This window comes from Pseudophryne corroboree, chromosome 2 (assembly GCF_028390025.1).
Source record: "Pseudophryne corroboree isolate aPseCor3 chromosome 2, aPseCor3.hap2, whole genome shotgun sequence".
Classification (NCBI taxonomy): Eukaryota; Metazoa; Chordata; class Amphibia; order Anura; family Myobatrachidae; genus Pseudophryne; species Pseudophryne corroboree.
Window position 1 is genome coordinate 399,096,719 of NC_086445.1, and position 25,154 is coordinate 399,121,872.

A 25,154-nucleotide genomic window follows, 5' to 3' on the forward strand; every position below is an offset into this window, starting at 1 on the left:
ACATGAAGACTCTGTGCAGGAGGATCAGACAAAAGCTCTGTGAAGTGCTATAAAGATATGAGATTGTGTGGTCAGTCACACAGAGTGAGGAGACCAGTGCTTCTTGGAAGAATATAAAGGATGAAGGCTTGTTGTTTTAATAGGGGGATGGATAATAAAAGCAATGGTGTACTGTATATGGAGGATATTAATGTTGATATGGTGATGTTCTAGAGCAGAGGTTCTCAAACTCGGTCCTCAGGACCCCACACAGTGCATGTTTTGCAGGTAACCCAGCAGGTGCACAGGTGTATTAATTACTCACTGACACATTTTAAAAGGCCCACAGGTGCAGCTAATTATTTGACTTGTGATTCTGTGAGGAGACCTGCAAAACATGCACTGTGTGGGGTCCTGAGGACCGAGTTTGAGAACCTATGTTCTAGAGCATAAGTTCTCAAACTCGGTCCTCAGGACCCCACACAGTGCATGTTTTGCAGGTCTCCTCACAGAATTGCAAGTGAAATAATTAGCTCCACCTGTGGACCTTTTAAAATGTGTGAGTAATTAATACACCTGTGCACTTGCTGTGTGACCAGCAAAACATGCACTGTGTGGGGTCCTGAGGACCGAGTTTGAGAACCACTGATCTAGAGCATGAATAGTGGGGACATTTGATTTGACATGTGGCAGTTTGGCTAACTCAGTGGGGCACTTGATTAATGAGCTGTGGTGGGCACATAAATGGTATATTGCAGTTTATATGGAGGTGGGTTGTGAGTATGGAGGAGGAAAAGCTATTAAGTTTGGGTGATTAGAAGTCTATAGAAAAATAAATACAACCAATATTTGTGCTTTACAGAACCCTAACTCAACTAAGCACATTGCTACACATGGCACAGTAGTAAAACATTGTGTACTGACCTGTAGATCGGATTCTTTGCTTGGCATAGGCCCGAAATGGTTAAGAATTTGTGTTTTTAGATTGTCCTTAAGAGAAGTAAACCAGGCCAATGCTTGGTCATATACAGAGTTGTGTAACAGGAGCAGTTCTTCATATTCCTGGCCTTCCACCTGAGTAACAAAATAAAACAGTTTTGCAAATTTTATACTAAAAGATACAAATGAAAAACCAAAACATTACAATAGTAAAAGCACAAAGTGTGGAGGAGCACAGCAAACTGGAAAAGGTAAAAGTAACTTTCAGATCAATTTGTTTTAGTTTTCTGTCCTGGTGACCCCAGGAGGATCAACAAAAGTGATCTTCTTAGAGCAGCATATGGGTGGCAGTGAGTAAATGATGTGTGAACGTGTGCTTCTCTCCATCAGGGAAAGCATCTGATGGTACCATAATGCTGGGGAGAATACATTTCTGGCTTGTCCCTTATAAGTCAAGGTAAATGATAACTGCTGCGTATTGGCAATGAATGGTCATCTACTGTACACTCCACATTTTATTTTCTAATACTAGAATACTAAAGTAAGTTCTAAAATGTTAAGAATATTCCTGTTGCAGGACCATATGTAATCTCTATAAATGTGTTGCTGGAAATGGCTGCAAATGCTAAAATCCATCGGAAAGGTATTTTAGCGTTTGTCTGCTGTTCAGTAGGTCTGAGTTTACAAGGTTTACAATGCATCTGAATGGACCTGGGGCTTAACCATTTTAAAAATATTAGAGCAGATTGTGTTTTATATAGATGAAACATAGATGTACAGTATGTATTAAAAATTTTTCTTTCAGTGGGGTTCTCAATAAAAAAAATATATAATTAATGAAGTTATACTTTCTCAGTTGTTGTATAACAAAACATTTCTATGATTTGCTACCTTTTTGTCTTCCAAATATTCAATGTTTGCAGTGTTGTAACCATCTCTCTGTCCATGGCTCAAAACCTTAAATCTACTCAGACCAATGGTATCAACCACTGAACGGCCATCTGGGAAGAACTTCACATCCCTGACTTGTAACATACAGCCATAATCTGCAAACCTGAAAGAATAGTAAAAACCATTTAGGACTGTTAAACATTTTAAACATTTACTAAGCATCTTATATGAGGCTTAGGTGCTATTTATGTAATATCTGCAAAGGACTTTAAATTGTTCTTTCACAATTTGTCTCTAAACATCATTCTGGTTTTAGATGCAGTAACATTTCAGAATTGTTTAGAATAAATTATATTCATAAATGATCTTCACCCATGTCAAAACAAGTGCTGTTTTATACAAGGAGCATGCAGAAAATGCAAATTGTTCATGTCGTCATTACTGGATACAGTGATACATTTGCTTCGCATTTAAAAAAAAAAAAAAAAAAAAAAAAGAGTATCTTGGTATAGTTGTCAAGGATCTACAGGTTTCTCTTGCATTGGCTTATGTAAGTATTCAGGAGCCTACAATAAGGGGTGTAACAGCTCCTGAAGGTATTGCTGTCCCATGTAGTACAGTACAATGTTACAATAAAAGTACACTAGAGTTACATAGTTGGTGAGGTTGAAAAAAGACAAAATGTCCATCGGGTTCAACCTGTATTATGGAGGATGTGGCACAGCCACCAGACCTCACGGCAGCGTCCACCCAGCTCCAGCAAGCGGGACCTCACTTGCTGGACCCGGGTGGACGCTGCCGTGAGTGGCGGCTATGACACATCCTCCTGCAGCGCTGTGCTGTAGTGCTGCTGTTCTGTCTGCCCGTGGCTCTCCCCCGTCTGCCTGCAGCTCTCCCCCCTCTCCGAATTTTTTTTAAGTCAAACTGAGATGGTCGTAAACGGGGCCAAAACCTGTCGAATTTGGTCCTGTTTCCCTCAGAAGTACGCGAATCGTCAGCTATACCGCCAATTCACGTACTATTCGACAAGTCGAATTCCTCGACTTGTCGAATAAAAATGCTCGGGACTGAATAGGTCGGAACCCCTGGAATGATTCCCCCTTCCCGTCAGACTTAAATGCTTTGAAAGCTTGCCTCTTTTTATCAAATTGTTCCTTGACCTTCTTATTAAGCCACATTGGTTTGAATTCACTACTCCTGTTTTAGTTAACCTTGTGAATGAACAAATGAGTGTACTTATTGAGCTCCGTTGTAAAAACATCACACATTTCAGCCGTATTCTTACCATGAAACACATTGCTTGTTTCAGCAGGTTGAAATTAGCTTTTCGAAAAAGTTAAAAGTCTTAGTTAGACCTTTATAGTGTTGTTTTTGGAAGCGGATATCAAATGTGACCATATTATGATCGCTATCGCCCAAGGTCTCCCCTACATTAGCATTTGATATTATCTCCGTATTATTAGTTAGTACTAGGTCCAGTATAGTCCTTTGTCTAGTTGGTTCCTCGATTACCTGGGACAAGTAATGATCTTTTAGCATGTTTAAGAACCTGTTTCCCCTAGCTGTATTTTCTGTTTCGGTGTTCTAATTTATGTCCGGGTAATTAAAGTCTCCTATGATAATGACCTCCCCCATTCCTGCAGTTTTTCTCGATTTGCTGCAAGAGATGTAATTCGTCAGCCACACTAATAGCTGGTGGTTTATAGCATGTCCCTATTAAAAGCTTTTTTTGTATCTTTACCCCCACTCGAAATCTCAACCCATAATGACTCCACGTTATCTCCAGTCCCCTTGTAAATGACCTCCTTTACATAAGGTTCTAAGAATGGTTTAACATAAAGACAAACACCCTCTCCTTTTTATTAGTCCCATCTCTCCTGAAGAGGGTGTACCCCTCCATGTTTGCTGCCCAGTCGTGAGATTCGTCCCACCATGTCTCTGTAATGCCTATGATATCATATTGGTCATTCAGTGCAATTGTTTCTAATTCCCCCATTTCTCTAACGTCCTAAGTGGATGCTGGGGACTCCGTCAGGACCATGGGGTTTAGCGGCTCCGCAGGAGACAGGGCACAATAATAAAAGCTTTAGGATCAGGTGGTGTGCACTGGCTCCTCCCCCTATGACCCTCCTCCAAGCCTCAGTTAGATCTTTGTGCCCGGCCGAGAAGGGTGCAATCTAGGTGGCTCTCCTGAGCTGCTTAGAATAAAAGTTTAAGTTAGGTTTTTTATTTTCAGTGAGTCCTGCTGGCAACAGGCTCACTGCTACGAGGGACTTAGGGGAGAGAAGTAAACTCACCTGCGTGCAGGATGGATTTGCTTCTTAGGCTACTGGACACCATTAGCTCCAGAGGGAGTCGGAACACAGGTCTCACCCTGGGGTTCGTCCCGGAGCCGTGCCGCCGACCCCCCTTGCAGATGCCGAAGTTGAAGAGGTCCAGAGGTCCGGAAACAGGCGGCAGAAGACTTTCAGTCTTCATAAGGTAGCGCACAGCACTGCAGCTGTGCGCCATTGTTGTCAGCACACTTCATACCAGCGTTCACTGAGGGTGCAGGGCGCTGGGGGGGGCGCCCTGGGCAGCAATGTATTATACCTTTTTTATGGCTAAAATACATCACATATAGCCCTTGAGGCTATATGGATGTATTTAACCCCTGCCAGATCTCACAAACTCCGGGAGAAGAGCCCGCCGTTTTAGGGGGCGGGGCCTATTCTCCTCAGCACACGGCGCCATTTTCCTGCTCAGCTCTGCTGTGAGGAAGGCTCCCAGGCTCTCCCCTGCACTGCACTACAGAAACAGGGTTAAAACAGAGAGGGGGGGCACTTATTTGGCGATATGATTACATATGTGAAAATGCTATAAGGGAAAACACTTGTATAAGGGGTTGTCCCTGTATAATTATAGCGTTTTTGGTGTGTGCTGGCAAACTCTCCCTCTGTCTCCCCAAAGGGCTAGTGGGGTCCTGTCCTCTATCAGAGCATTCCCTGTGTGTGTGCTGTGTGTCGGTACGTGTGTGTCGACATGTAGGAGGACGATGTTGGTGAGGAGGCGGAGCAAATTGCCTGTATTGGTGATGTCACTCTCTAGGGAGTCGACACCGGAATGGATGGCTTATTTAGGAATTACGTGATAATGTCAACACGATGCAAGGTCGGTTGACGACATGAGACGGCCGGCAAACAAATTAGTACCTGTCCAGGCGTCTCAGACACCGTCAGGGGCTTGTAAAAACGCCCATTTACCTCAGTTGGTCGACACAGACACAGACACGGACACTGACTTCAGTGTCGACGGTGAAGAAACAAACGTATTTTCCTTTAGGGCCACACGTTACATGTTAAGGGCAATGAAGGAGGTGTTACATATTTCTGATACTACAAGTACCACAAATAAGGGTATTATGTAGGGTGGGAATAATCTACTTGTAGTTTTTCCTGAATCAGATAAATTAAAGTGTGTGATGATACGTGGGTTTCCTCCGATAGAAAATTATTGGAGATATACCTTTTCCCGCCAGAAGTGAGGGCGAGTTGGGAAACACACCTTAGGGTGGATAAGGCGCTCACACGCTTATAAAAACAAGTGGCGTTACCGTCTCCAGATACGGCCGCCCTCAAAGAGCCAGCTGATAGGAAGCTGAAAAATATCCTAAAAAGTATATACACACATACTGGTGTTATACTACGACCAGCAATCGCCTCAGCCTAGATGTGCAGCGCTGGGGGGGCTTGGTCGGATTTCCTGACTGAAAATATTGATACCCTTGACAGGAACAATATTTTATTGACTATAGAGCATTTTAAGGATGCATTTCTATATATGCGAGATGCGCAGAGGGATATTTGCATTCTGGCATCAAGAGTAGATGTGATGTCCATATCTGCCAGACGATGTTTATAGACACGACAGTGGTCAGGTGATGCAGATTCCAGACGGCACATGGAAGTATTGCCGTATAAAGGGGCGGTCCATCGGACCTGGTGGCCATGGCAACAGCTGGAAAATCCACTTTTGTTACCCCAAGTCACATCTCAGCAGAAAAGGACACAGTCTTTTCAGTCTCAGTCCTTTCGTACCCATAAAGGCAGGCGGGCAAAAGGCCAGTCATATCTGCCCAGGGTTAGAGGAAAGGGAAGAAGACTGCAGCAGGCAGCCCATTCCCAGGAACAGAAGTCCTCCACAGCTTCTGCCAAGTCCGCAGCATGACGCTGGGGCCATACAAGCGGACTCAGGTGCGGTGGGGGGTCATCTCAAGAGTTTCAGCACGCAGTGGGCTCACTCGCAAGTGGACTCCTGGATCCTACACGTAGTATCCCAGGTGTACATTGGAAATTCGAGACGTCTTCCCCTCACAAGTTCCTGAAGTCTGCTTTACCAACGTCTCCCTCCGAAAGGGGGGCAGTATTGGAAAAAAATTCACAGGCTGTATTCCCAGCAGGTGATAATCAAAGTACCCCTCCTACAACAAGGGAAGGGGTATTATTCCACACTATATTGTGGTACTGAAGCCAAACGGCTCGGTGGGATCTAAAAGATTTGAACAATTACATACAAGGGTTCAAATCAAGATGGAGTCACTCAGAGCAGTGATAGCGAACCAGGACGATATGGTGTCACTGGATATCAGGGACGCTTACCTACATGTCCAAATTTTGCCCTTCTCACCAAGGGTATCTCAGGTTCGTGGTACAGAACTGTCACTATCAGTTCAGACGCTGCCGTTTGGATTGCCCACGGCACCCCGGGTCTTTACCATGGTAATGGCCGAAATGATGATTCTTCCTAAAAGAAATATGGACGCTTTCCTGATAAGGGCAAGATCCAGAGAACAGTTGGCGGTCGGAGTAGCACTATCTCAAGTAGTTCTACGACAGCACGAGTGGATTCTAAATATTCCAAAATCGCAGCTTTTTCCGACGACACGTCTAATGTTCCTAGGAATGATTCTGGACACAGTCCAGAAAAGGATGTTTTCTCCCGGAGAAGAAGACCAGGGAGTTATCCGAGCTAGTCAGGAACCTCCTAAAACCAGGAAAAGTATCAGTGCATCATTGCACAAGGGTCCTGTGAAAAATGGTGGTTTCTTACAAAGCGATCCCATTCGGTAGATTTCACGCAAGAACCTTTCAGTGGAATCTGCTGGGAAAATGGTCCGGATCGCATCTTCAGATGCATCAGCGGACAACCCTGTCTCCAAGGACAAGGGTGTTTTCTTCTGCGGTGGCTGCAGAGTGCTCATCTATGAAAGGGCCGCAGATTCGACATTCAGGACTGGGTCCTGGTGACCACGGATGCCAGCCTGAGTGGCTGGGGAGCAGTCACACAAGGAAAAAATTTCCAGGGAGTGTGATCAAGTCTGGAGACTTCTCTCCACATAAATATACTGGAGCTAAGGGCAATTTACAAGGCTCTAAGCTTAGCAAGACCTCTGCTTCAAGGTCAGCCGGTATTGATCCAGTGGGACAACATCACGGCAGTCGCCCACGTAAACAGACAGGGCGGCACATGAAGCAGGAGGGAAATGGCAGAAACTGCAAGGATTCTTCGCTGGGCGAAAAATCATGTGATAACACTCTCAGCAGTGTTAATCCTGGGAGTGGAAAACTGGGAAGCAAACTTCCTCAGCAGGCATAACCTCCACCCGGGAGAGTGGGGACTTCAGCGGGAAGTCTTCCACATGATTGTAAACCGTTGGGAAAAACCAAAGGTGGACATGATGGCGTCCCGCCTGAACAAAAAACTAGACAAATATTGCGCCAGGTCAAGGGACCCTCAGGCAATAGCGGTGGACGCTCTGGTAACACTGTGGGTGTACCAGTCAGGGTATGTGTTCCCTCCTATGCATCTCATACCTAAAGTACTGAGAATCATAAGAAGGAGATGAGTAAGAACGATACTCGTGGTTCCGGATGGGTCAAGAAGGACTTGGTACCCGGAACTTCAAGAGATGCTCACGGAAGAACCGTGGCCTCTACCTTTAAGAAAGGACCTGCTCCAGCAGGGGCCTTGTCTGTTCCAAGACTTACCGCGGCTGCGTTTGACGGCATGGCAGTTGAACGCCGGATCCTGAAAGGGCATTCCAGATGAAGTCATCCCTACCCTGGTCGAAGCCAGGAAGGATGTAACCGCAAAACATTTTCACCGCATTTGGCGAAAATATGTTGCGTGGTGTGAGGCCAAGAAGGTCCCTACAGAGGAATTCCAACTGGGTCGTTTCCTACATTTCCTGAAAACAGGACTGTCTATGGGCCTAAAATTAGGGTCCATTAAGGTTCAAATTTCGACCCTGTCAAATTTCTTCCAGAAATAACTGGCTTCAGTGCCTGAAGTTCAGACGTTTGTAAAAGGGGTACTGCATATACAGCCTCCTTTTGTGCCCCCAGTGGCACCTTGGGATCTCAATGTGGTTTTGAGTTTCCTAAAGTCACATTGGTGATCCACTCACCACTGTGGAATTAAAATATTTCACATGGAAGGTGAAGATTCTATTAGCCCTGGCTTCAGCCAGGCGTGTGTCAGAATGGGCGGCTTTATCATATAAAAGCCCTTACTTAATTTTTCATTCTGACAGGGCAGATTTGAGGACTCGTCCTCAATTTCTCCTTAAGGTGTTTTCTGTTTTTCACATGAACCAACCTATTGTGGTACCTGCGGCTACTAGGGACTTGGAGGACTCCAAGTTACTTGACGTTGTCAGGGCCCTGAAAATATATGTTTCCAGGACGACTGGAGTCAGAAAATCTGACTCGCTGTTTAGCCTGTATGCACCCAACAAGATGGGTGTTCCTGCTTCTAAGCAGACGATTGCTCGCTGGATTTGTGGTACAATTCAGCTTGCACATTCTGTGGCAGGCTTGCCACAGCCAAAATCAGTAAAAGCCCATTCCACAAGGAAGTGGGCTCATCTTGGGCGGCTGGCCGAGGTGTCTCGGCTTTACAACTTTGCCGAGCTGCTACTTGGTCAGGGGCACACCCTGACTGAGGAGGACCTGGAGTTCTCTCATTCGGTGCTGCAGAGTCATCCGCACTCTCCCGCCCGTTTGGGAGCTTTGGTATAATCCCCATGGTCCTGACGGAGTCCCCAGCATCCACTTAGGACGTTAGAGAAAATAAGAATTTACTTACCGATAATTCTATTTCTCGTAGTCCGTAGTGGATGCTGGGCGCCCATCCCAAGTGCGGATTGTCTGCAATACTTGTACATAGTTATTGTTACAAAAATCGGGTTATTCTTGTTGTGAGCCATCTTTTCAGAGGCTCCTTCGTTGTGATCATACTGTTAACTGGGTTCAGATCACAGGTTGTACGGTGTGATTGGTGTGGCTGGTATGAGTCTTACCCGGGATTCAATATCCTTCCTTATTATGCACGCTCGTCCGGGCACAGTATCCTAACTGAGGCTTGGAGGAGGGTCATAGGGGGAGGAGCCAGTGCACACCACCTGATCCTAAAGCTTTTATTATTGTGCCCTGTCTCCTGCGGAGCCGCTAAACCCCATGGTCCTGACGGAGTCCCCAGCATCCACTACGGACTACGAGAAATAGAATTATCGGTAAGTAAATTCTTATTTTTACCTGTTAGGCTTCTTGTATTTGCAAGCATACACTTAAGTTTAGTACTTCCCTGAACAGCAAGTTTAGTTGTAGATGTTTCCTTAGGAAGTTGAGTTTTCCTTAATTTACCATCGCTGACTATATTTCTCCTCCCCCCCGCTCCATCCCCATTATACTTCATACATCCCTCTATACTACTCTCTCTAGTTATCCCACTAATTATTTCTTGTCCCTCCCCCAAGTGTTATTGAGATTTAAATATGCTGCACACACAAGAATCATATAGGTCAAATTAATGTACGACTACAGGTAATACTAACAGACAAAGGTGTAACTTGTCATTTGGGGCTCGCATAGCAATGTTTCTAAGGGCCCCATGTACCACCCATTGGCAAAGAAGCTCACATAGAAATATGGGACAGACAAAGAAGACAGGGAACCCTCAGCTGTGGGCCCCATAGCAGCTGCACTAATGGTAGTTAGGCCATTGTCAAAAGGTTTTTCTGCAATATGGAGCAATGAGTATACAATTAGCAAAAATGACTTTTAAAATTACCTTCAATTCTTCCCTACCCTGACCCTGGCACTTTTCATTATCATTAAATTGTTGGTGGGAGGGGAAATTCAATTACCTGTGGCAAATTACCATGGATGAAAAAGGAAAGTAGCCTTGGGCTTTTCAATTGCAAATTGCACTCCCTTTTTCACCCCAGTGTCTTGTTAAAGTGCATTAAAGTAGGGTGCTAACGGGTATTAACGCGGGTTAATGGATGTTAATACACAGAAGCTACGAAAACTTCACGGATTCGCGCATTAACCAAGGTCTCAGCACCTGTTAACCCGCTAGTTATCTGGGATCTGAGTCTGGTGAAAAAAATTCCCAATAACGCCTGGCTTTGAGGCTAATTGGATAGCCCTGGGGGATTAAATTAGCATGCAGTAAGCTACCAAGGTTATTTGAATTATCCCTTATTGTCAGTGATTTTGGGGGCAGGCACCCTGTAATAAAATGTTGTATGACAGTACTGCAGAGCAGCAGCAACTGCTTAAAGTGTAGCGATAGGTTTGCTGTAGGCAATATACTGAAGTAATACAACTAGACTACATACACACCCTTTTAATTCATCAGCTATGCACATTCCAAACTGTTTTGTTCCAGTCTCCATGCTCCTCCTGATCATTAGGCGATAACGAGGCTCAAAGACATGCAGAGGACAAGGAATTGTTGGGAAGGCCATGGTGCACACAAATATAGGAACATCTTTATTTAGGCTGTTTTGAGGGGGAAAAACAAACACGTGTCAATGTGATAGATGAAAATATGCATGTTCAAATAGTACATTCATATATATGGGAGACACAAAGCAACTGAACTGCATTTGGTGATATTTCTGGTACAAGCATACAGCAGCTTGTTGTTTAATGTAGAGACATTTTACTATATTTAAAAGGTTTTTCTGCACTATGGAGCAACCCCTTTATGTTCTTTGATACTATGTCCGTGGGATTTCAGGATTCACCTACTGTATAAAGGGGATCTGCGGTCTGGACATTAAAGGACACTAGTGTTAAGCACAGCTTCACAGTGAGTGTGAAGACACACTGTCTTCTGTAAAGTTGTGCACTTTTAATACGATTTTACTAAAAGCACTATGGGGGGTGCATGCACTTTTTAGAATATATATCTTACTTTATGGAGGAGGGACATTTTCCCTGTTCGCCTGGCTGCTAATTTTATGTCTTAGGTACGCAAGGGGAGCATATACATATACATACATATATATATATAATATATACATATATATATATATATAGCAAGTCCTCATAAACACATTCAGCCACGCTGCGTGAATAGAAGAGATCAGCACAACCAAAAATTAGAAATGTATTCCACCAATGCAGAAGTGATTCCATAAATGCTCAAACAGGTAAGTCAAGACATATTTCTTAAGTAGCAGCGTTTAGAAGCATGTTACCACTCTTGGAGACATTCCTCCGATACCCCCTGACAGCCGTTTCGGTGTCTGCACACCTTTCTCAAAGGATGTATACCAATAATAGCGGAGAGGGCATTTAAATAGAGAAAACCAAGCTGTCTCACCTGTGTTTGAAATGAGATCTCCACCCCTTGGCCACACCGCGTCCTCCCGCCTCTCCCGCCAGCATCCCCAGCACCTCCGTCATGACGTCAGCATCCGGAACCTGCGTGCAGGGACATGTTGTAAGGGAGCCGCTGAAGGTTCCCGGGTGCCGGAAGTCAGTGGGCGGGAGCCACGGTAACTATAGTACCATAGTTACCGTGGCTCCCGCCCACTGACTTCCGGCACCCGGGAACCTTCAGCGGCTCCCTTACAACATGTCCCTGCACACAGGTTCCGGATGCTGACGTCATGACGGAGGCGCCGGTGCCGCAGCTGGGGATGCTGGCGGGAGAGGCGGGAGGACGCGGTGTGGCCGAGGGGTGGAGATCACATTTCAAACACAGGTGAGACAGCTTGGTTTTCCCTATTTAAATGCTCTCTCCGCTATTATTGGTATACATCCTTTGAGAAAGGTGTGCAGACACCGAAACGGCTGTCAGGGGTATCGGAGGAATGTCTCCAAGAGTGGTAACATACTTCTAAATGCTGCTACTTAAGAAATATGTCTTGACATACCTGTTTGAGCATTTATGGAATCACTTCTGCATTGGTGGAATAAATTTCTAATTTTTGGTTGTGCTGATCTCTTCTATTCACTCAGCGTGGCTGAATGTGTTTATGAGGACTTGCTATACTAAACCTTTGGATCAAGCACCCAGACTTCACTAAGTAATTTGTGCAGTTCATGATTATATATATATATACATATATATATATATATATATATATATATATATAGATATATATATATATATATATATATATATATATATATATATATATATATATATATAGGGTGGTCTTCACCGGCGCCGGAATCACGACAGCCGGCATACCAACACTTTTTCTCCCTCGTGGGGGTCCACGACCCCCCTGGAGGGAGAATAAAATAAGATTTTACTCACCGGTAAATCTATTTCTCGTAGTCCGTAGTGGATGCTGGGACTTCGTAAGGACCATGGGGATTAGCGGCTCCGCAGGAGACTGGGCACAACTAAAGAAAGCTTTACGACTACCTGGTGTGCACTGGCTCCTCCCACTAAGACCCTCCTCCAGACCTCAGTTAGGATACTGTGCCCGGAAGAGCTGACACAATAAGGAAGGATTTTGAATCCCGGGTAAGACTCATACCAGCCACACCAATCACACCGTATAACTCGTGATACTATACCCAGTTAACAGTATGAAATATAACTGAGCCTCTCAACAGATGGCTCAACAATAACCCTTTAGTTAGGCAATAACTATATACAAGTATTGCAGACAATCCGCACTTGGGATGGGCGCCCAGCATCCACTACGGACTACGAGAAATAGATTTACCGGTGAGTAAAATCTTATTTTCTCTGACGTCCTAAGTGGATGCTGGGACTCCGTAAGGACCAAGGGGATTATACCAAAGCTCCCAAACGGGCGGGAGAGTGCGGATGACTCTGCAGCACCGAATGAGCAAACTCTAGGTCCTCCTCAGCCAGGGTATCAAACTTGCAGACTCTTGCAAAAGTGTTTGAACCCGACCAAGTAACAGCTCGGCAAAATTGTAAAGCCGAGACCCCTCGGGCAGCCGCCCAAGAAGAGCCCCTTTCCTCGTGGAATGGGCTTTTACAGATTTAGGGTGCGGCAGTCCAGCCGCAGAATGTGCAAGTTGAATCGTGCTACAGATCCAGCGAGCAACCGTCTGCTTAGAAGCAGGAGCACCCAGCTTTTTGGGTGCATACAGGAGAAATAGCGAGTCAGTTTTCCTGACTCCAGCTGTCCTGGAAACATATACTTTTCAGGGCCCTGACTACATCCCGTAACTTGGAATCCTCCAAGTCCCAAGTAGCCGCAGGCACCACAATAGGTTGGTTCACATGAAAAACTGATACCACCTTAGGAAGGAATTGGGAACGAGTCCTCAATTCCGCCTTATCCATATAAAAAACAGATAAAGGCTTTTGTATGACAAAGCCGCCAATTCTGATACACGCCTGGCCGACGCCAAGGCCCACAGAATGACCACTTTCCACGTGAGGTATTATAGCTCCACGGATTTAAGTGGCTCAACCCAATGCGACTTCAGGAAATCCAACACCACGTTGAGATCCCATGGTGCCACTGGAGGCACAAACGGGGGCTGACTATGCAGCACTCCCTTAACAAAAGTCTGAACTTCAGGCAGTGAAGCCAGTTCAATTTTGGTAGAAAATCGATAGAGCCGAAATCTGGACCTTAATGGAACCCAATTTTAGGCCCATAGTCACCTCTGACTGTAGGAAGTGCAGAAATCGACCTAGCTGAAATTTCTCCTTTGGGGCCTTCCTGGCCTCACCGTACGCAACATATTTTCGCCATATGCGGTGATAATGGTTTGCGTTCACTTCTTTCCTAGCTTTAAATAGCGTAGGGATAACTTCCTCCAGAATTCCCTTTTCCTTCAGGATCCGGCGTTCAACCGCCATGCCGTCAACGCAGCCGCGGTACGTCTTGGAACAGACAGGCCCCCTGCTGCAGCAGGTCCTGTCTGAGCGGCAGAGGCCATAGGTCCTCTGAGATCATTTCTTGGAGTTCTGGTTACCAAGCTCTTCTTGGCCAACCCGGAACAATGAGTATAGTTCTTACTCCTCACCTTCTTATTATTCTCATTACCCTGGGTAAGAGAGGCAGAGAAGGGAACACATACACCGACTGGTACACCCATGGTGTTACCAGAGCGTCCCAGCTATCGCCTGAGGGTCCTTGACCTGGCGCAATATCTTTGTAGCTTTTTGTTGAGGCGGGACGTCATCATGTCCACCTGTGGCCTTTCCCAACGGTGTACAATCATTTGGAAGACTTCTGGATGAAGTCACCACTCTCCCGGGTGGAGGTCGTGTCTTCTGAGAAAGTCTGCTTCTCAGTTGTCCACTCTGGGAATGAACACTGCTGACAGTGCTAACACATGATTTTCCGCCCATCGGAGAATCCTTGTGGCTTCTGCCATCGCCATCCTGCTTCTTGTGCCGCCCTGTCGGTTTACATGAGCGACCGCCGTGATGCTGTCTGACTGAATCAGCACCGGCCGGTGTTGAAGCAGGGGTCTAGCCTGTAATGCCCTCAGTTCCAGAATATTTATGTTTAGGGAAGTCTCCTGACTTTTCCATAGCCTTGGAAGTTCCTTCCCTGTGTGACTGCCCCCCAGCCTCGAAGGCTGGCATCCGTGGTCACCAGGACCCAGTCCTGTATGCCGAATCTGCGGCCCCCTAGAAGATGAGCACTCTGCAGCCACCACAACAGCAACACCCTGACCCTTGGAGACAGGGTTATCCGCCGATGCATCTGAAGATGCGACCCGGACTACTTGTCCAACAGATCCCACTGGAAAATCCCTGCATGGGACTTGGCGAATGGAATTTCTTCGTAAGAAGCTACCATCTTTCCCAGGGCTCGCGTGCATTGATGCACCGACACCTGTATACGTATTAGGAGGTCTCTGTCTAGAGACAACAACTCCTTGGACTTCTCCTCCGGGAGAAAACCTTTTTATCCTGTTCTGTGTCCAGAACCATACCCAGGAACAGTAGACGCGTCGTAGGAACCAGCTGCGACTTTGGAATATTCAGAAACCAGCCGTGCTGTTGTAGCACTTCCAGAGATAGTGCTACTCCGACGAACAACTGCTCCCTGGACCTCGCCTTTATAAGGAGATCGTCCAAGTACGGGATAATTATTTCGTCCATTACCTTGGTAAATACCTCGGTGCCGAGGACAGACCAACGGCAACGTCTGGAATTGGTAATGACAATCCTGTACCACAATCTTGAGGTACTCCTGGTGAAGAGGGTAAATAGGGACATGCAGGTAATCATCCTTGATGTCCAGTGATACCATGAAATTCTCCAGGCTTGCAATAATCGCCCTGAGCGATTCCATTTTGAACTTGAACCTTCGTATATAAGTGTTCAAGGCTTTCAATTTTAGAATGGGTCTCACCGAACCGTCTGGTTTCGGTACCACAACATTTTGGAATAGTAACCCCGGCCTTGTTGAAGGAGGGGTACCTTGATTTCACCTGCTGGAAGTACAGCTTGTGAATTGCCGCCAGTACTACCTTTCTCCGAGGGCAGCAGGCAAGGCTGATGTGAGGTGAGGGGGAGTCGCCTCGAACTCCAGCCTGTATCCCCGTGATACTATTTGCAGAACCTAGAGATCCACCTGTGGGCAAGCCCACTGGTCCCTGAAGTTCCCGAGACGCGCACCTGTGGAGCCCCAGTGTCATGCGGTGGACTCAGAGGAAGCGGGGGAAGATTTTTGATCCTGGGAACTGGCTGCTGGTGCAGCTTTTTTCCTTCTTCCCTTGTCTCTGTGCAGAAAGGAAGCGCCCTTGACCCGCTTGCTTTTCTGAAGCCGAAAGGACTGTACCTGAAAATACGGTGCTTTCTTAGGCTGTGAGGAAACCTGAGGTAAAAATTTTTTATTCCCAGCTGTTGCTGTGGATACGAGGTCCCAGAGACCATCCCCAAACAATTCCTCACCCTTATAAGGCAGAAACTCCATGTGCCTTCTACAGGCAGCATCACCTGTCCACTGCCGGGTTTCTAATACCCTCCTGGCAGAATGGACATTGCATTAATTTAGGATGCCAGCCGGCAAATATCCCTCTGTGCATCCTTTATATATAAGACCACGTCTTAAATATGCTCAATGTTAGCAAAATATTATCCCTGTCTTAGCGTATTAATATTATCTGACAGGGTATCAGACCACGCTGCAGCAGCACTATTTATGCTGAGGCAATTGCAGGTTTCAGTATATAACCTGAGTGTGTAAATACAGACTTCAGGATCGCCTCCTGCTTTTTATCAGCAGGTTCCTTCAAGGTGGCCGTATCCTAAGACGGCAGTGCCACCTTTTGACAAACGTGTGAGCGCCTTATCCAGCCTAAGGGATATCTCCCAACGTGACCTATCCTCTGGCGGGAAAGGGTACGCCATCAGTAACTTTTTAGAAATTACCAGTTTCTTATCGGGGGAAACCACGCTTCTTTACACACTTCATTCATTCATCTGATGGGGGAACAAAACACTGGCTGCTTTTCTCCCCAAAAATAAAACCCCTTTTATGTGGTACTTGGGTTCATGTCAGAAAATGCGTAACACATTTTTCATTGCCGAGATCATGTAACGGATGTTTCTAGTGGATTGTGTATATGTCTCAACCTTGTCGACACTGGAGTCAGACTCCGTGTCGACATCTGTGTCTGCCATCTGAGGTAAATGGCGTTTTTTGAGCCCCTGATGGCCTTTGAGACGCCTGGGCAGGCACGGGCTGAGAAGCCGGCTGTCCCACAGCTGTTACGTCATCCAGCCTTTTATGTAAGGAGTTGACACTGTCGGTTAATACCTTCCACCTATCCATCCACTCTGGTGTCGGCCCCATAGGGGGCGACATCCCATTTATCGGCCTCTGCTCCGCCTCCACGTAACCTTCCTCATCCAACATGTCGACACAGCCGTACCGACACACCGCACACACACAGGGAATGCTCTGACTGAGGACAGGACCCCACAAAGTCCATTGGGGAGTCCGAGAGAGAGTATGCCAGCACACACCAGAGCGCTATATAATGCAGGGATTAACACTATAACTGAGTGATTTTTCCCCAAATAGCTGCTTGTATACATATATTGCGCCTAAATTTAGTGCCCCCCCTCTCTTTTTAACCCTTTGAGCCTGAAAACTACAGGGGAGAGCCTGGGGAGCTGTCTTCCAGCTGCACTGTGAAGAGAAAATGGCGCCAGTGTGCTGAGGGAGAAGCCCCGCCCCTTTTTCGGCGGACTTTCTCCCGCTTTTTCTGGAATACTGGCAGGGGTAATTTTACATCTATATAGCCTCTAGGACTATATATGATGTAGATTTGCCAGCCAAGGTGTCATATATTGCCCTCAGGGCGCACCCCCAGCGCCCTGCACCCATCAGTGACCGGAGTGTGAGGTGTACATGAGGAGCAATGGCGCACAGCTGCAGTGCTGTGCGCTACCTTGGTGAAGACCGAAGTCTTCTGCCGCCGATTTTCCGGACTCTTCATGCTTCTGGCTCTGTAAGGGGGACGGCGGCGCGGCTCCGGGAACGAACACCAAGGTCGGGTCCTGCGGTCGATCCCTCTGGAGCTAATGGTGTCCAGTAGCCTAAGAAGCCCAAACTACCACCTGTTAGGTAGGTTCGCTTCTTCTCCCCTTAGTCCCTCGCTGCAGTGAGTCTGTTGCCAGCAGATCTCACTGTAAAATAAAAAACCTAAATATACTTTCTTTCTAGGAGCTCAGGAGAGCCCCTAGTGTGCATCCAGCTCAGCCGGGCACAAGAATCTAACTGAGGTCTGGAGGAGGGTCTTAGTGCACACCAGGTAGTCCTAAAGCTTTCTTTAGTTGTGCCCAGTCTCCTGCGGAGCCACTAATCCCCATGGTCCTTACGGAGTCCCAGCATTCACTTAGGACGTCAGAGAAAATAGTATGGCGAGCGCAGCGAGCCCGCAAGGGGCTCATTTGCGCTTGTCACGCTGTCGGTATGCCGGCGGTCGGGCTCGCGGCGCCGGTATGCTGGTCGCCGGGAGCCCGGCCGCCAGCATACCATACTACACCCATATAAAATGCAGTCTGCAATTCGTGGATAATGGTGCCACTGTCATCTGGAAGCCAAATTATACATTCAAACTATTGCTACAATTAAGCAAAAAGAAAAACATGAATCACAGCTATTTCAGTGGTACCAAAGCTGTATGCATTGCATATACAAAATCCATAACACTGACATCCCCGCCTCCCGCACACTGACACAATGCATAATGAAAGACTTACTTTGATAACTCCTTGATTTCCTCATCATACAGTTTCTTTCGCTCAGTAAGCTCTTCGGGTAGGTAACGTGTAATCAGTTCTTCTGTCAGAAGTGTCTTCTTATATGCTCTGCTTGCAAGGTACTAGATGAAGAAACATTCAGTTGAAATACCCCAAATAAAAGCTATATTATTTTATAGTTATAGAACAGAAATTGGAAGACAGTGGCTTTCAGGACACTGTATAAATACAAGTCCCAGCATGCTCGTCAACAACTGGAGAGGCACGCAATGTCTCAGCCTGATCTAGTCTATTTATGCTGATACTATGCAGCTGTTACTTTCCTTTCGTTACAGTATATCAATTCCATTGTGATTCATGTGAGTGTGCCTACTGTTTGTGCTTATTGTTTCTACCCCATGTACTTATGACAAATGAAAGGGTTCCACAAGTACTTTACATGGCTATTAATTGTGAGTGTGAAGGATAATCCATTACCAATGAGTTTGCTTCTGCTTTGTGTAGCTCGGACAACAGGACACAGCACAAAACTGAATAAAAAAATTATATATAATTTTGGTTTTCTAGGGAGTACTAAATCTTGTAGGGGAACAATCTGTGTGTGGATTTTACCACAGCATTATTTACTGGTGGCAACTAAATTGCTTTGTTTGTATCTGTAAGTATTCAACAATTTATATAGGAAAGATTGCAGAATCCAAAATAGAAAGCAGTCAGCTATTGGCTATTATTCCTAGTAATAAAACAAGGAATGTTATGAAGGTAAATATGTTCTCTATTACCACTTTCAAATATAAACCCCGATTTTAACTCGGTTTGGGCCCTGGACACAGAACACGGGTTGAAGCAGGGGTTTCGGTACTTACCCGGTCACACCTGGGTGATGGACCCAGGTTATTCCTGGTTTATAACACTTAACACTGTACCAAGGTCTTCCAGTGACCCTGGTCTTAGCAGTGGACGCTTGGAGAGGATGTCATCTCCAAGCACTACTGTGGCAGCCAATGAACCTTTCACACATAAGCCGGGGCACTGAACAAGGTTACAAGTCCCAGGAATAACCCTGGGCGATTGCAAAGTCACAGGCCCGGAACGGTCAACTCGGGTCAGACCCTTTTAGACATAAGCAAGACTTGGATCGACTCGCCGCGTACAATGGTTTTTGTTTACATTAGAAAGTCACATAAGTCACCCTTTTTTTCACCATGAACAGGCACAGATGCAGTTTTCATAACCGGTAAAATCTATATTTATATTATATATATATATATATATATATATATATATATATATATATATAGGTAATAAAAGTATTTGGACAGCCACCGATTGTGCAAGTTGACCCACTTAAAAAGATGAGAGAGGTCTGTAATTTCCATCATAGGTACACTTCAACTGTGAGAAAGTAGGAAATCACATTGTATGATTTTTAAACAATTTATTTGTATATTCTTGCGTAAAATAAATATTTGGACAATCAAAAAGTTTAAAGGTCCGTACACACTTAACGATAAAATGAGCACGTCGCTCATTTTCCCCCTCCTTGAGCGACGTCGCTCATTTTATCGTCAAGTGTGTATGCCGCCAGCGACGACCGATGCGCGGCCCCGCGGGTCGGCACCGATCGCCGCTGTCGGTAGGGCATGCATGAAGGATGTGGACTGTCGTCCCCGACCTTCATGCAGGGCTGGCGGAGGCGTGACGTCACTGAGCGATATGAGCGGTCATATCGCTCAGTGTGAGTAGTCGGCCGCCCGGGGGACTCACAGAGCGACATCGTCTAATGTGTATGGGCCTTAACTCAATACTTTGTAATATAACCTCGGCTGGCAATTACAGAGGTCAAACGTTTCCTGTAGTTCTTGACCAGTTTTGCACACACTGTAGCAGGTATTTTGGCCCACTCTTCCATGCAGATCTTCTCTAGATCTGTCATGTTTTGGGGCTGTCGCCGGGCAACACGGACTTTCAACTCCCTCCACAGATTTTCTATTGGGTTGAGGTCTGGAGACTGGCTAGGCCACTCCAGGACCTTGAAATACTTCTTACGGAGCCACTCCTTAGTTGCCCAGGTGAGGTGTTTGGGGTCATTGTCATGCTGGAAGACCCAGCCACGTTCCATCTTCAATGCTCTTACTGAGGGAAAGAGGTTTTTGCCCAAAATCTCACGATACATGGCTCCATTCATCCTCTCCTTAATACGGATTACTTGCCCTGTCCCCTTTGCAGAAAAGCAGCCCCAAAGCATGATGTTTCCACCCCCATGCTTCACAGTGGGTAGGGTGTTCTTGGGATGCCATTCATCATTCTTCTCCCTCCAAACACGGCGAGTGGAGTTGATACCAAAAAGTTCGATATTGCTCTCATCTGACCACATTACATTCTCCCAATCCTCCTCTGGATCATCCAGATGGTCACTGGCAAACTTTAGTCGGGCCTGGACATGTGCTGGCTTAAGCAGGGGGACCTTTCGGGCGCTGCAGTATTTCAATCCATGACGATGTAGTGTGTTACTAATGGTAACCTTTGTGACTGTGGTCCCAGCTCCCTTGAGGTCATTGACCAGGTGCCCCTGTGTAGTTCTGGGCTGATTCCTCACCGTTCTCAAGATCATTGATACCCCACGAGGTGAGATCTTGCATGGAGCCCCAGGACAAGGGAGATTGTCAGTGATCTTGTATTTCTTCCATTTTTTAATAATTGCGCCAACAGTTGATCTTTTCTCACCAAGCTGCTTTCCTATTGTCGAGTAGCTCATCTCAGCCTTGTGCAGCTCTACAATTTTGTCTCTGGTGTCCTTAGACAGCTCTCTGGTCTTGGTCATGGTGGAGAGGTAGCAGTCTGTTTGAGGGTGTGGACAGGTGTCTTTTATACAGATAACCAGTTCAAACAGGTGCCATTAATACAGGCAATGAGCGGAGGATAGAAGAGCTTCTTAAAGAAGAAGTAACAGGTCTGTGAGAGCCAGAAATCTTACTGTTTGGTAGGTGTCCAAATATTTATTTTCCACAAGAATATACAAGTACATTTTAAAAAAATCATACAATGTGATTTCCTGTTTTTTCCCCCCCTTCAGATTCTGTCTCACAGTTCAAGTGTACCTATGATGGAAATTACAGACCTCTCATCTTTTTAAGTGGGTCAACTTGCACAATCGGTGGCTGTCCAAATACTTTTTTGCCCCACTGTAGATAGGGGGGATTCCACAGGAGGTGGGTGGCAGTCACAAAGTCAATAGTTCATAATTAATACAGAAAAATCAGTTCAAATATATACGCCATCAGTCGACGTTTCTCAAGACTGGCTTGGATGCAATAAATATTCAATGACGTCTTGCATATACATATCAGTATAATGGTTCTGCAATATAAACACAACATATAAAAACACTTGAAGCCTCCCAGGCCCCAACACCGGAAAGACAAAAGTCATACTAACCACAAACAAAAAAAGAAACAAAAAAGAGAAAAAGACCAACAACCAAGAACCAGGTGCAGGAGGCTATAGTACAGAGTCAATCAGTGAACCCCAAACTGAGTATACCATGAGAAACACAACAGGAAGGTGCAAAGCGAAAAAAATCCATGAAGGTAAAGTTAAGAGGAAACCAAGGACAGCTAATCGAATGATCTTTCCAACTACATTCAATAATATGTCCAGCAGTATTCAGAAAACCTTAAAAAGCATTGGTCCATTATCACCACGGACCCAGCCTTGCCCTTCACTCGAATATCAGCACCTATGATTGCCTATGGTAGAGGTCCCAATTTAAAACAGATGTTAATGCGCCCTACCTTGTACCCTGACACTAGACCCAACATGGTCCAAGTTATGAAGACCAACCCGGTAAGTTTTTCCTGTGGCGGCTGTGTCACATGCAGGTCCATACTTGTAGGACTGAAAATTACTCATCCGCACACTGGTAGGAAGATCGGTATCTCGTATCATCTACATTGTCATCTTGATTTTGTCATATACATCCTGACATGCCCTTGTGGTCTTTATTATGTGGGCCTCACCACAAGAACATTTAGAGACCATATGGCTAATCACCGTACCACTATCCGTGCAGCATGGAAACCAGCTCTACAGATAAACCTGTAGCAAGACACTTTGTTGCCCTTGGAAGTTTAGAATGTTTCTCATTAGAATTAAAATACTCGACTTTACAATTTTTTTTTATGCAAAAAAGGAAGTTTTAAAACTATAAATAGAGTTTCATTAGAAAACATTGCAACAGCTTGTGCACATTTGTTTAACAGATGTGTTTCTCTGTGTCGTGATTCATTTCTGTCGGGCCAGTGAATGTAGCTAATTTAAGACAGTAATTTGTAGGTTATCTAGGGAAATGCATGTGTCATCACATATGGAAGACATTCATGAGCTCCACAAAGATGGATTTGTGCAGTGTACAAGCACCTGGACAATCACTCACTGACTGACACTTGTGAATGGGTTACACGCTCACCTGTGACAAGTTTTCCTTGCAGAGTGGACAGTGCGGATTATGGTCCAGACATCGTTCGAGACATTTGAGGCAGAATGTGTGCCCACATGGGGTGGCTACAGGCTCATAAAATAACCTGGAAGAATATATGTGAACAACATATTTTAAACAGAGTTTATTTACATAGCTGAAAATCAGAAATAAACAATAATCACATTATGAAAAGGAAGCGGGTAGGCAGGTAATAATTTCTGATTCAATTATATATTTTTGCACATCAGCACATATTCTTTCTTATAATGCTTTATACTGATAAAAATCTATGTATTGGTTAATCAAATTGTTCCTAAATACCCTGTTATACAACAGGAGCACAGATCTTAACATGATACAAAAACATGGCTGTCTCTCTTGGTTTAATTACATGGATGCACTACTTACATCTATATCAATTATTTCTTCACTGTTGAGGAAAGGAATTGGACTATTCAATGCAATTCTCATAGTATTTAGTTTTATCTTTTCCGTCAGTGTTTGTGCTATGAAACAGTTGTGGGAGGAGCCTGCCACGGAAACCACTTGTAGGACCACTAACTCAGTACAGTGTGATATTCTTTCAAGAAATGTTTACTTTTTATATAACCCTAATTGATCAAAAATAAAAAACTTGTTTGAGAGATAACACACACAAGATGAAGTTTTATCTATCAGACGGTGGTGCTGTTGTTTCAGTGAAGGATTTTACAAAAGAGGCATCATTTAATGTGAAGGCATTACATAAAGGTAACCTGGCTCATTCTGCTGTAACCCCTATCTATGATACTATGGATTCATGCACTCTTTTCTTTAGAGAATCTCTGACAATCAGAATCAGATAGCTGCTTATACTAGAAAGTAACTGGTGTCTATTTGGGAGTGTTCTGCAAAACAACCTCCGTAATATCATCCCTGTTTTACACTAAATTCCCAAATTTCTTAAGCGAGGTTCCTTGAGAGATTATCAATAGATGGCACAAATACTATACATCTCGCCTAAACCCTGCCTGTTTGTTTAGCGTGATTTATTTCTAGTGTGCCTGACCTGGGCTATTAACAGCTGCAAAGCATGGGGCTGATGTATTCACCTTGAGAAGGCATAAGGAAGTGATAAACCAGTGATAAATGCAAGGTGATACACGCACCAACCAATCAGCTCCAATATGTAAATTAACAGTTAGGAGCTGATTGGCTAGTGCGTGTATCACCTTGCATTTTTCTCTGGTTTATCACTTCCTTATGCCATCTCCAGGTTAATACATCTGCCCCCATGTGAGCTGCCTGGTCAGATAACGGAATGTGGCCAAGCTAATAACGAGATTTAACCCCATGCACTTGTAGTTAAAGCCTGGAGTGAGGTCCTTCATTTAAATCTTTCCCCTGGATTATATTATCAAGGTACAGCTATGTCTATATAAGCTATGTTTGTAGCTACTGAGGGTCACTAGAAACTATAACATTTGTGCAGTTGCAATGTTGTTTGATGTGCTCAAGTGCGATCAGTTGTCCTCCATAAGCATATCATTGTGTGTCCTCCATGTAACATCAATCTGCACCTAGTTATGCAAGTTGGAGGATACCCAAATACATACATAGGTTGAGAAAACAAAAATCCCCGCTCCAAGTCCAACATAGTATTATGTTATTAGCAGCTCCTTTATTCATTAAAAGGTTCCTTATTTTCTCCAAACATAATGTAGGCAAAATCTGGTGTTTATAGTAAAGGCACAGCCAAATCTGGAGCATGATTCATTTATGGTTTAAATTAAGAGAAAGGGAAATAATGCATCAGGGCTGGATTTAATTAATGTGCCACTTGTGGTTTTAGGCTTTTTATTACAATGGCACTTATCTGGGATTATGCTTCGGGTGCTGGAGCTGCGAAAATCCCTGATCCCATATTATCGCGCAATCACGGGTTCAATTTCGCCCGATAAAAATGGCCTCTAATTGGATATCGCAATAATGACCATCGGTCAAACATTGCGATTTACACCCATTTTTACCGTCCGTAAAAGCTGAGGGCCTAATAGGATACCGTCCAATCTCTGAGATCTCAGAGGCAGTACAGATTTAAAGCCCTTCTGCCAAGAGAAAATAAGATTTTACTTACCGATAAATCTATTTCTCGTAGTCCGTAGTGGATGCTGGGACTCCGTCAGGACCATGGGGAATAGCGGCTCCGCAGGAGACAGGGCACAAAATTTAAAAGTTTGACCACTAGGTGGTGTGTACTGGCTCCTCCCCCTATGACCCTCCTCCAAGCCTCAGTTAGGATACTGTGCCCGGACGAGCGTACACAATAAGGAAGGATTTTGAATCCCGGGTAAGACTCATACCAGCCACACCAATCACA

The 25,154-nt window shown here is 45.1% G+C and overlaps 1 protein-coding gene across 4 annotated transcripts in view; it reads right to left on the reverse strand.

The window, feature by feature from the left end:
• LONRF2 (LON peptidase N-terminal domain and ring finger 2) overlaps positions 1 to 25,154 on the reverse strand; it is a 104,442-nt gene that overhangs the window by 13,972 nt on the left and 65,316 nt on the right. For all 4 annotated transcript variants that reach the window (XM_063953384.1, XM_063953382.1, XM_063953383.1 and 1 more), the window contains 5 exons: positions 22,784 to 22,898; positions 18,316 to 18,437; positions 10,476 to 10,634; positions 1,810 to 1,972; positions 904 to 1,053 (listed from right to left, as the gene is read on the reverse strand). In XM_063953384.1, coding sequence (XP_063809454.1) covers positions 904 to 1,053; positions 1,810 to 1,972; positions 10,476 to 10,634; positions 18,316 to 18,437; positions 22,784 to 22,898 — 709 coding nt within the window. The remainder of the gene's footprint in view (positions 1 to 903; positions 1,054 to 1,809; positions 1,973 to 10,475; positions 10,635 to 18,315; positions 18,438 to 22,783; positions 22,899 to 25,154) is intronic.